The sequence below is a fragment of the Equus quagga genome, chromosome 12 (assembly GCF_021613505.1).
Source record: "Equus quagga isolate Etosha38 chromosome 12, UCLA_HA_Equagga_1.0, whole genome shotgun sequence".
In the NCBI taxonomy this organism is placed as follows: Eukaryota; Metazoa; Chordata; class Mammalia; order Perissodactyla; family Equidae; genus Equus; species Equus quagga.
This window is the reverse complement of record NC_060278.1, coordinates 88,163,858-88,174,641: the sequence shown is the minus strand read 5'-3', so window position 1 is coordinate 88,174,641 and position 10,784 is coordinate 88,163,858. Positions and strand designations below refer to the sequence as shown.

At 40.2% G+C, this 10,784-nt stretch overlaps 1 protein-coding gene across 1 annotated transcript in view; it reads left to right on the top strand.

The window, feature by feature from the left end:
- Positions 1-4,887: 4,887 nt before the first annotated feature.
- The window catches only part of LOC124248832 (ubiquinol-cytochrome-c reductase complex assembly factor 1), a 90,946-nt gene continuing 85,049 nt past the window's right edge, over positions 4,888-10,784 (top strand). The window contains exon 1 of the mRNA XM_046679373.1: positions 4,888-5,003. Within this exon, the coding sequence (XP_046535329.1) occupies positions 4,980-5,003 (24 nt within the window). The 5' untranslated portion in view covers positions 4,888-4,979. The remainder of the gene's footprint in view (positions 5,004-10,784) is intronic.

Genomic DNA, 10,784 nt, shown 5'->3' with positions numbered 1-10,784 from the left:
CCAGCAAAACCCTGGGCCGCCGAAGCAGAGGGCATGAAATTAACCACCTGGTCATGGGGCGGCTCCTCTGGTGGCTTCTAATTGCTATCTTCTCTGTGAAGTAGGAGGTGAGGTCTGTTTAGAGACAGTAGAAAGGGGTCAGAAGCATCCTGTTATGGGTTGAAGTATGTTCCTCAAAAAAATATGTTAAAGTCTTAACCCCTGTACCTGCGAATACAACCTTATTTGGAAACAGGGTCTTTGCAGATGTAATCAAGTTAAGATGAGTTCATTAGGGTGGGCCCTAATCCAAAATGACTGGAGTCCTTAAAAGAAGAGAAGAGAGATAGAGACAGGAGCATCGGGAGAAGACCATGTGATAACAGACAGAGAAATTGGAGTTATGCATCTGTAAATCAAGTAATGCTAAGAATTGCCAGTAACTGACAGAAGCTAGAAAAAGGCAAGGAAGGATCCTCTCCTAGAGCCTTCAGATAGAGCATGATCCTGACAACACCTTGATTTTGTACTTCTAGCCTCCAGAACTGTGAAACAATACATTTCCTTTTTTTTGAGGTCATAATAGTTTGTAACATTGTGAAATTTCACTTGTACATTATTATTTGTCTGTCACCATATAAATGTGCCCCTTCACCCCTTGTGCCCACCCCCCAACCCCCTTCCCCTCTGGTAACCACTAAACTGTTCTCTTTGTCTGTGTGTTAATTTATCTTCCATATATGAATGAAATAATACAGTGTTTGTCTTTCTCTGTCAGGCTTATTTTGCTTAACATAATACCCTCAAGGTCGATCCACGTTGTTGTGAATGGGACGATTTTGCCTTTTTTATGGCTGAGTAACATTCCGTTGTGTGTACATCTTGTACACACATCTTCTTTATCCAATCATCAGTTAATAGGCACTTGGGTTGCTTCTGCATCTTGGCTATTGCGAATAATGCTGCAATGAACATAGGGGTGCATAAGTCTCTGTATTGTTGATTTCAAGTTCTTTGGAGAAATACCCAGTAGTAGGATAGCTGAGTCATATGCTATTTCTATTTTTAATTTTTTGAGAAATCTCCATACTGTTTTCCATAGTGGCTGCATCAGTTTGCATTCCCACCAGCAGTGTATCAGAGTTCCATTTTCTCCACAACTTCTTCAACATTTGTTATTTTTTGTGTGGGTGATTATAGCCATTCTAACAGGCATAAGATGGTATCGAAGTGTAGTTTTGATTTGCAAATCCCTGATGATTAGTGATGTTGAGCATCTTTTCGTGTGCTTATTGGCCATCAGTATTTCTTCTTTGGAAAAATGTCTGTTCATACCCTCTGCCCACTTTTTGATTGGCTTGTTTCTTTTTTGTAGTTCAGTTGTGTGAATTCTTTATATATAACAGAGATTAACCCCTTGTTGGATATATAATTTGCAAATATTTTCTCCCAGTTGGTGGTTTGTCTTTTCATTTTAATCCTGGTTTCCTTTGCCTTCCAGAAGCTCTTTAGTCTGATGAAGTCCTGCTTGTTTGTTTTTTCTTTGTTTCCCTTGTCTGGGTAGACATGATATTTGAAAAGATCCTTTTAAGAATGATGTCAAAGAGTGTGCTGTCTATATTTTCTTCTAGGAGTTTTATGGTTTCAGGTCTTACCTTTAAGTCTTTGGTCCATTTTGAATCTATTTTTGTTTTTGGAGAAAGATAATGGTCTACTTTCATTTTTTTGCATGTGGCTGTCCAGTTTTCCCAGCACTATTTATTAAAGAGGCTTTTTCTTTCTCCATTGTATGTTGCTCCTTTGTTGAAGATTAGCTGTCTGTAGATGTGTGGGGTTTTTTTCTGGCCTTTCAATTCTGTTTCATTGATCTGTGTCGCTGTTTTTCTACCAGTACCATGTTGTCTTGATTACCATAGCTTTGCAGTGTATTTTGAAGTCAGGGGCTGTGATGCCTCCAGCTTTGTTCTTGTTTCTCAGGGTTGCTTGGCTATTCGGGATCTTTCGTTACCTGAGGATTTTTGCATCTATGTTCATCAGTGATATTGGCCTGTAATTTTCCTTTTTTGTGTTGTCCTTGTGTGGGTTTGGGTTCAGGGTGACGTTGACCTCATAAAATGTGTTAGGAAGTGTTCCATTTCAACTTTTTGGAATAGTTTGAGCAGGATAGATATTAACCTTCTTTGAATATTTGGCAGAATTTTCCAGAGGTGCCATCTGATCCTGGACTTTTATTTTTTGGGAGGTTGTTGATTACTGTTTCAATGTCTTCTCTTGCGATCGGTCAATTCAGATTCTCTGTTTCTTCTTGATTCAGTTTTGGGAGGTTGTATAAGTCTAAGAATTTATCCGCTTCTTCTAGATTGTCCAATTTGTTGGCATATCATTTTTCATAGTATTCTCTTATAATCCTTTGTATTTCTGTGGTATCAGTTGTAATTTCTCCTCTTTCATTTCTAATTTTATCGATTTGGGGCTTCTCTCTTTTTTTCTTAGTGAGTCTGGTAAGGATTTGTCAATTTTGTGTATCTTCTCAATGAACCAGCTCTTTGTTTCATTGATCTTTTCTAGTGGTTTTTTTGGTTTGTTTCAATTTCATTTATTTCTGTCTATTTTTATTATTTCCTTCCTTCTGCTGACTTTGGGCTTTGTTTGTTCTTCTTTTTCTAATTCTGTTAGGTGTAGTTTAAGATTGCTCATTTGAGATTTTTCTTGTTTGGTAAGGCGGGCGTGTGTTGTTATGAATTTACCCCTTAGGACCACTTTTGCTGCATCCCACATGAGTTGGTATGGTGTATTCTTTTTTTTAAGATTTTATTTTTTCCTTTTTCTCCCCAAAGCTCCCCGGTACATAGTTGCATATTTTTAGTTGTGGGTCCTTCTAGTTGTGGCATGTGGGATGCTGCCTCAGCGTGGCTTGCTGAGCAGTGCCATGTCCGCGCCCAGGATCCGAACCAGCGAAACCTTGGGCTGCTGCAGCCGAGCACACGAACTTAACCACTTGGCCACGGGGCCGACCCTGGTATGGTGTATTTTCATCTTCATTTGTCTCCAGATATTTTTATTATTATTGTTACTATTTTTTTGTGAGGAAGATTGGCCCTGAGCTAACATCTATTGCCAATCTTCCTCTTTTTGCTTGAGGAAGATTGTCACTGAGCTAACACCTGTTGCCAATCTTCTTCTTGTTTGTTTGGTTTTTTTTGCTTTTTCTCCCCAAATCCCCCCGGTACATAGTTGTATATTTTAGTTGTGGGTCCTTCTAGTTGTGGCATGTGGGATGCTGCCTCAAAATGCCTGAGGAGCAGTGCCATGTCCACGCCCAGGATCTGAACCGGCGAAACCCTGGGCTGCCGAAGTGGAGGGCACGAACTTAACCACTCAGCCACAGGACCAGCCCCACCAGATATTTTTTGATTTCGCCTTTAATTTCTTCAATGTTCCATTGGTTGTTCAGGAGCATGTTGTTTATTCTCCACATATTTGTGACTTTCCCAGCTTTTTTCTTGTAGTTGATTTCTAGTTTCATAGCATTATGGTTGGAGAAGATGCTTGATATGATTTCAATCTTCTTAAATTTATCGAGGCTTAAAAAAATTTTTTTTCCTGTGATGATAACTTTTAAGATCTACTCTCTTAGCAACTTTAAAATATACAATACAGTATTATTAACTATAGCCACCATGCTGTACATTACATCTGCAACCACAAAATCTTAAATTAAAAAATCTCACGGTCTGACTGTAATTTCTTATCCTTTAAGCTCTCACTCAGTTATTCTCATTACATTTTCTTTTACTCATTTGACCCTTCTTCTTTCCTAACAGCCTCTTCCCTCTCTTTTTATCCTTCACTATACAGATTTCCTGGCCTATCACTTGAACCTTTTTCTTGACAACATAATATCATCCTCTTCTTTGCACTGATGACATCCATTCCATGACTTGGAAAAACCTTAATCCTTTATCAAATCCAGCTAGCCTCGGGCTAGCAAATGATTTTGAAGAAAAATCGCACAGAAGTAGATCAGTGCCATTAAAATTTTTGCCCTTTTTTAAAGATTTTATTTTTCCTTTTTCTTCCCAAAGGACCCCCCGCCCCACAGTTGTATATTTTTAGTTGTGGGTCCTTCTTGTTTAGCATGTGGGATGCCGCCTCAGCATGGCTTGATGAACGGTGTGCCATGTCCGTGCCCAGGATTCAAACCACGAAACCCTGGGCCACAGAAGCAGAGTGCGCACACGTAACCACTCGGCTATGGGGCTGGCCCCTAAAGTTTTTGCTCTTCAATGCACAAGAATATTCACAGAAACATGGGTCATAAAAACATACACACGAGAAAATGGAAAGAACTGTGTGTCAACTATACCTTATCTGTGATAGACTCATACACAGAACAACTGTTAAACCAAAATGAACTGGATCTATATAAGGCAACACATACAGAACTTTAAAAAACTGATGAGTAAGAAAAAGGAAGCAGCAAAATAAAACATAAGAATGTTGCCAATTAAGTAAAAAAAAAAAAAATTGTTCCTCCACTACTCCTTCTCAGGCTCTTTTTAGGGAACTCTTAAATGATGGGATCTTTCAAGGTGCTGTTCATTTCAACACCCAGTGAAAATTTGGGGATCCTGGTGGCAATAGAGTCCGGAAAGGAGGGGCTCTCACAAAGGGGCGCTGAGGAGAGAGGCTGGGTGAAGCGGCCGTTAATGAAAGGGCAATGCAAAGCCCGACGCCAGAGGTCAAAGCGCGGTGGTGTTGCGGAGAGCGCTTGAGCCTCTGTGACGCGGTGGGAGGACCCAACTGAGCGGGAGGCGCGCGCGCCCGCGCGGCAGCCTCGCGCACAGCGGGGAATGCGCGCGCTCGTGCACTCACTGGCCTCTGTACGCCTGCGCCGCCGTTGCCGGGCACACGCCGGCTAAAGGACAACCTAGTGAAGGGGTGGCGGCTCCGGGGACTCCGGAAGCTCACCGTTCACCCGGAAATGGTTGTTGAGGAACATGGCGTTGCTGGTCCGAGTCCTTGTGAGTGAAGGAGTAATTTTCTGCGGTCGCCCGCCGGGCCCTGGGGTTGGCGTGGGACAGGGCGGGGCGGGAGAAACTGGAGGAAAGTGCAGGAGGGGAGCCTGTGTGGTAGCGAGGCTGCGCGGCCGCCTCTCTGCGGGAAACTGAGGCAGCTTCCCACCTCCCCCTTCCCTCGGTTTGGCCGTGGCTTCCCCTTCTTTGGAGGAGGGGGTGAGTGACATCGGACCTAAATTTGATGAAGTTTGTTTTCCTCAGTCACCACCTGTGACCGCTTCTCCTCAGGGAGAGGCAGCACGTGGGGCACTGATGGAGTTTCGGGAGACCTGGGTTCTGGTCCCTTCTGTCACTAAAGCGCAGTGTGACTTTGGGCAAGTCACTTGCGGGCCTCAGTGTCCCCATGGAAAAAACGAGGACGTTAATCTGCGGTCCCTTCGGATTCTGAGGTTCTCCGGGTTTGTTTCAGAGATCAGTAGTCACTCTTAACTGTACAGTTAAGTGGAGTACTATTATAGTTTTTATTAGATTGAAAGCTGCACGGGAACCGAGGTCATATCTGTCTTTCTCACTTTGCCTAACACAGTGTCTGGCACATCGTAGGTGTTCAATACATATTTGTTGAAGGATGAATGAATTAAGGAGGAAGGACTGCTAGACGTCTTAGCGCCCATATGGGAAGCTGCTGCGCTTCTTGATTCATTCGATCCCTCTGGCATCCTCTGACCTCTAGAAATGAAAGGAGAAAGTGGCAGCAGGAAAAGGTTAGGAGGATACAGAGCCTAGTTTCTAATCATGGAGGGATGGGAGACTGTATAATTTTAGCAAGTCTTTCAAAAACTAGGTCAAGGACATTGTTTTTCATATCCAAACGTTGTGTATTCCTGCTTCTGGCTATCTTTTGAGTTGTTATTTTATAGTTGTGTTTCTTTCTTTTTTTTTTTTTTTTAAACATTGGCACTTGGGCTAACAACTGTTGCCAATCTTTTTTTTTTCCTGCTTTTTCTTCCCAAATCTCCCCAGTACATAGTTGTATATTTTAGTTGTGGGTCCTTCAGTTGTGGCATGTGGGACGCCGCCTCAACATGGCCTGATGACCGGTGCCATGTCTGCGCCAGGATCCAACCGGTGAAACCCTGGGCGGAGGAAGCTGAGCGCGCAAACTTAACCACTCTGCCACGGGCCGGCCCCTACACTTGTGTTTCTAATATTTTTATACATGGCTTACAAGGACTGCAGTTTTACTTCTTGCCTTCCGTGTCAGCGTAGCAAAGTGCAGTATCCTCGATTGCTGCTGAATAAATATTTGAAGCACGTATATTTAAATATATTGAAATATCCTAGAACCCACAGAAAGATTCACTTGGTGAAGTTAATTGTTGATGCCAGGGCAGAAATTGATTCAGATCTGAGGACTGCTGGGGAAATAGCAACTTGGATGTCTTAAGTTATTTAGTCTTTAAGATGGATGTTTTGCGGAAAAGATTTTGAAAAGTTTATTGGGCTGTAGACTTTAAATGAACACTTTGATTTGTCTTGGAAATTAGTCGCTGCCCCAGCTATCTTAAATATTCTTGCCTCTGAGCATGTGGAGTGTTGCAGGTTCATTTCTTCTAGAGTGGTGGCATCCATAGAAACCACCTCTCTAACTGTCCTCTGTTATTTGTTTTTTTTTTTTTCTATTTATCCTTTTCTACTCTTTTTATGTAAAAAGCAAGTTTAGATAAGGAAGGTCACTTTGACTTTATACTGTGATTCTTGAAGTCTTCTTAGCATATGTTATAATGTAATGTGTGACAGAGCAATGGAAAATCCCTTAGGACTAGTTGAAAGTGCCAGTAAACATGAAAGTAGCAGACATATATTGATCACCTACTCTGAAGAGGCATTTGGGCAAGGCGCTGTGAGGAACTCACAAATACAGGAAGTGCTCCTGTCTGGAATTCTGAAGAGCCTTGGTTGAAAGCTTGGCTCCATTACCAATCATAGGTGTGACCTTGAGCAAATCCCCTAACTTCTCTGAGCCTCAGATTTTCTCAGTAATTTTCTAAGGGTTGATCAGAAAATCAATTGATTAAAGTGAAAATTAAATGCCTTTCTTCTCTTTTTCATTCAGCAACTGTTTTGAGTGTTTACTGCGGTCTAGGAACTATCCAAGGGACCGAGGATGAAAAACATAGACCTTACTCTCAAGTTTATAATCTAACAGGAGAGACAGAAAAGAAAACTACTAATATGTACATGAATGCTGTGGTAGAAGTTTGTACCAAGTGCTGTGGAAGAGTAGAGAGACACCTAACCCAACCTGAGGACAAGCATCCATCAGAGAGAGGTGCCTGAACTGAATGAGAGAGTGTTAGGCAGAGAATGGGAGAAAGGTCATTGAAGAGGATTAGTTTATGCTAATAATGCTAGATAACCAAGGAACTGTCAGTAAATCTGTTTGGCTGGACTCGGGCACTTAGGGGGAAATGGCAGGAGATGAGGCAGGGCGTTATGTATCATGGTTAGGAGTTGGAAGTTTATCCTGAAGGCAGAGGGAGCCATTGAAGTATTTTAAGCAAGGGATGATTAGTTTTTAAAGGGTTTTTGATGCATTTACTCTGTTTTTTCCTCACTTAAATTTTTTAAAATTGAGGAATAATTGACATACAATAAATTGCACTTATTTAATTGTACAGTTTGGTAAGTTTTGACACAGGTAAACACCTAAAAAGCCACAGTAAAAATAATGAACATATCCATCGTTCTCCCAAATTGCTTTGTGCCCTTTTGCAGTCCTTTTCTTCTGTTGCTCTCCTCTCCCCCAACCACCACTGATTAGGGGAAGACTTGTTCCTTCTCTCATTTTTTAATTGAAATTTTAAAAATTTATTTTGAAAGTATAAAAAAAGTGAAAAAAGGTCAACATGGTAAACACTCATATACCCAGTACTAGATTTTTGTTTTAATAGATCCCTGTAGCAGTTGTAGTTGGATCAGTCAGAGAGGGCTGAGATGAGAGTCCTCAAGGCCATTCAGAAGCTGCTTAAATTGTCCTGGAAGAAGTGACGAAGGCCTGTACTAGTGGGGAGGAGCAGTGTGGTTAAAAAGGAAAGGGTGGAGCCAGCCCTGATGGCCTAGAGATTAAGGCCTACTCTGCTTCAGCGGGCTGCGTTTGGTTCCCCCCAGCGTGGAACTGCACCGCTTGTCTGTCAGTAGTGATGCTGTGGCAGTGGCTCACACAGAAGAATCGGAAGAACTTACAACTATGCACAATTATGTACTGGGGCTTTGCAGGGGGCCGTGGGGGGGGCAGGGAGGAGGAGGAAGATGGGCAACAGATATTAGTTTAGGGTGAATCTTCCCCTGGAAAAAAAAAAAGGAAAAGGATGGTTTTAAGAGGTATTAAGGAAGTAGAGTCTACAGGGCTTGGTGAGTGGTTAGATGTTGAGAGTGAGCGAGAGGATGGAGTCCAACAGTGAGTCCCAGGTCTGCCTTGGATGACTGTGTTAATAGCAGTGTCCTTTGAGAATACTCAGCTGGAGATTTCTTTTTAACAACTGGAAAGTTGGTATTCAGGAGAGAAAGAGCAAGCTGAGATATAGATTGTAATTGAAGCAAGATATTGTTGAGATTTCCTGGGCAATAATATTGATAGCTAACATTTATAGGGCACTTACCATGTGCTAAGCACTCTTAAATACTTTATATATGTGAATTTACTTAATCCTTACACCAGCACTTTGAAAAGGTAGGCACTATTATTTTCCCCATTTTACAGATAAGAAAATTGAACCACAGAGAGGTAGTACTCCTGGAACTATTAGGCTACCCTTATTTTTGCCTGTTTCTGTCTTGGCCGATTTTTTCCCTTCTTCGGTGATGGCTATGGGAAGGAGGTGGAAACTCAAACACTGCTGCTGTTGAGTAGCTCCAGCAGAGGAACTGGACATTTGAGCAGTGCAACTGGACATGTTTATGGTTTTATCAGCTGTCTTGGGCATTGATAATCACTTTTGCTCTTTGACAGTAGTAGAAATTTTAGCAAGCCACTCTAATTTTTTTTTTAATTGTGGTAAACTACATGTAACATAAAATTTACCATGTTAACCATTTTTAAGCGTACAATTCAGTGGTATTAAGTACATTCAAGTTGTTGTGCTACTATCACCTCCATCATCCACAGAACTTTTGTCATCTTGCAAAACTGAAACTCTGTGCTTATTAAACAGTAACTCCCCATGCCTCCCCCTCCTCAGCCTCAGGCAACTACCATTCTACTTTCTGTCTTAATGATACTGACTACTCTAGGTACCTCATATAAGTGTAATCATACAGTATTTGTCCTTTTGTGACTGGCTTATTTCACTTAGCATAATGTCTTCAGAGTTCATCCATGCTGTAGCATGTGTCAGAATTTCCTGCCTTTTTAAGGCTCTACAGTATTGCATTGTATTTATGTATATATACACTACATTTTGTTTATCCATTCATCTGTTGATGGACTCTTGAGTTGCTTCTGCCTTTTAGCTATTGTGAGATAGTGTTGCCGTGAACATGGGTGTACATTTATCTGTTTGAAGCTTTTTTTTACTTCTTTGGGATATATAGTCAGAAGTGAAATTATTGGATTGTATGGTAATTCTGTGTTTAATTTTTTGAGAATCACCATTCCATTTTCCACAGCAGCTGCACCATTTTACATTCCCATGAGCAAAGCACAGGGGTTCCAGTTTTTCCAAATCTTCGTCAACACTTGTTATTTTCCTTTTTTTTTTCGTAGTGGCCATCTTAATAGGTGTGATATAATATCTCATTGTCATTTTAATTTGCATTTCTCTAATGATTAGTGATGTTGAACATATTTTCATGTGCTTGCTGGCCATTTGTATATCTTTGGAGAAATGTCTATTCAAGTCTTTTGCCCCTTTTTTAATTGAGTTGTTTTTTTGTTGTTGAGTTGTAGGAATTCTTTATATATTCTAGATATCAATCCTTTATCAGATATATGGTTTGCAAATATTTTCTCTCATTCTGTGGATTGCTTTTTCACTTTGTTGATAGTATTCTTTGATGCACAGAAGTTTTTAGTTTTGATGAAATCTAACTTATTTTTCCTATGTTGCCTCTGATTTTTGTGTCATATCCAAGAAATCATTGCCAAATCCAGTGTCATGAAGCTTTTTCTTTATGTTTTCTTCTACAAGTTTCATAGTTTTAGGTCTTATGTTTAGATCTTTGATCCGTTTTGAGTTAATTTTTGTATATGATGTAAGGTTTTACTGTATTTTTTTGTTATTTTCTTAGTGTTTGCCTAGGGATTACAATTAATATCTTAATTTATAACAATCTATTTTGTATTAATGCCAATTTGATTTTGATGATATATAAAAATTTTGATCTATATAGCTTCATTCCTTCCCTCCTTTGTATCATTGTCATTCAAATTATATCTTTATACATTGTGTGCCCATCAACATAGATTTATAATTAATGCTTTATGCAGTTGTCTTTTAAATTAAAATAAAAATAATTACAAACAAAAATACATTTATGCTGTATTTTTTATTTATCTCGGTAGTTACCTTTACCAGTGTACTTTATTTTTTCATGTGGATTTGAGTTACTGTATTGTCAGAGGTGTAATTTCAACTTGAAGGTCTCCCTTTAGTATTTGTTGTAAGGCAGTTCCGCTAGTGACAGAATCTCTGTTTTTGTTTGTCCAGAAAGTCTTAATTTTTCCTTCACTTTTGAACAGTAGTTTTGCTGCATATAGAACTCTTGTTTGACAGTCTTTTTTTTTTT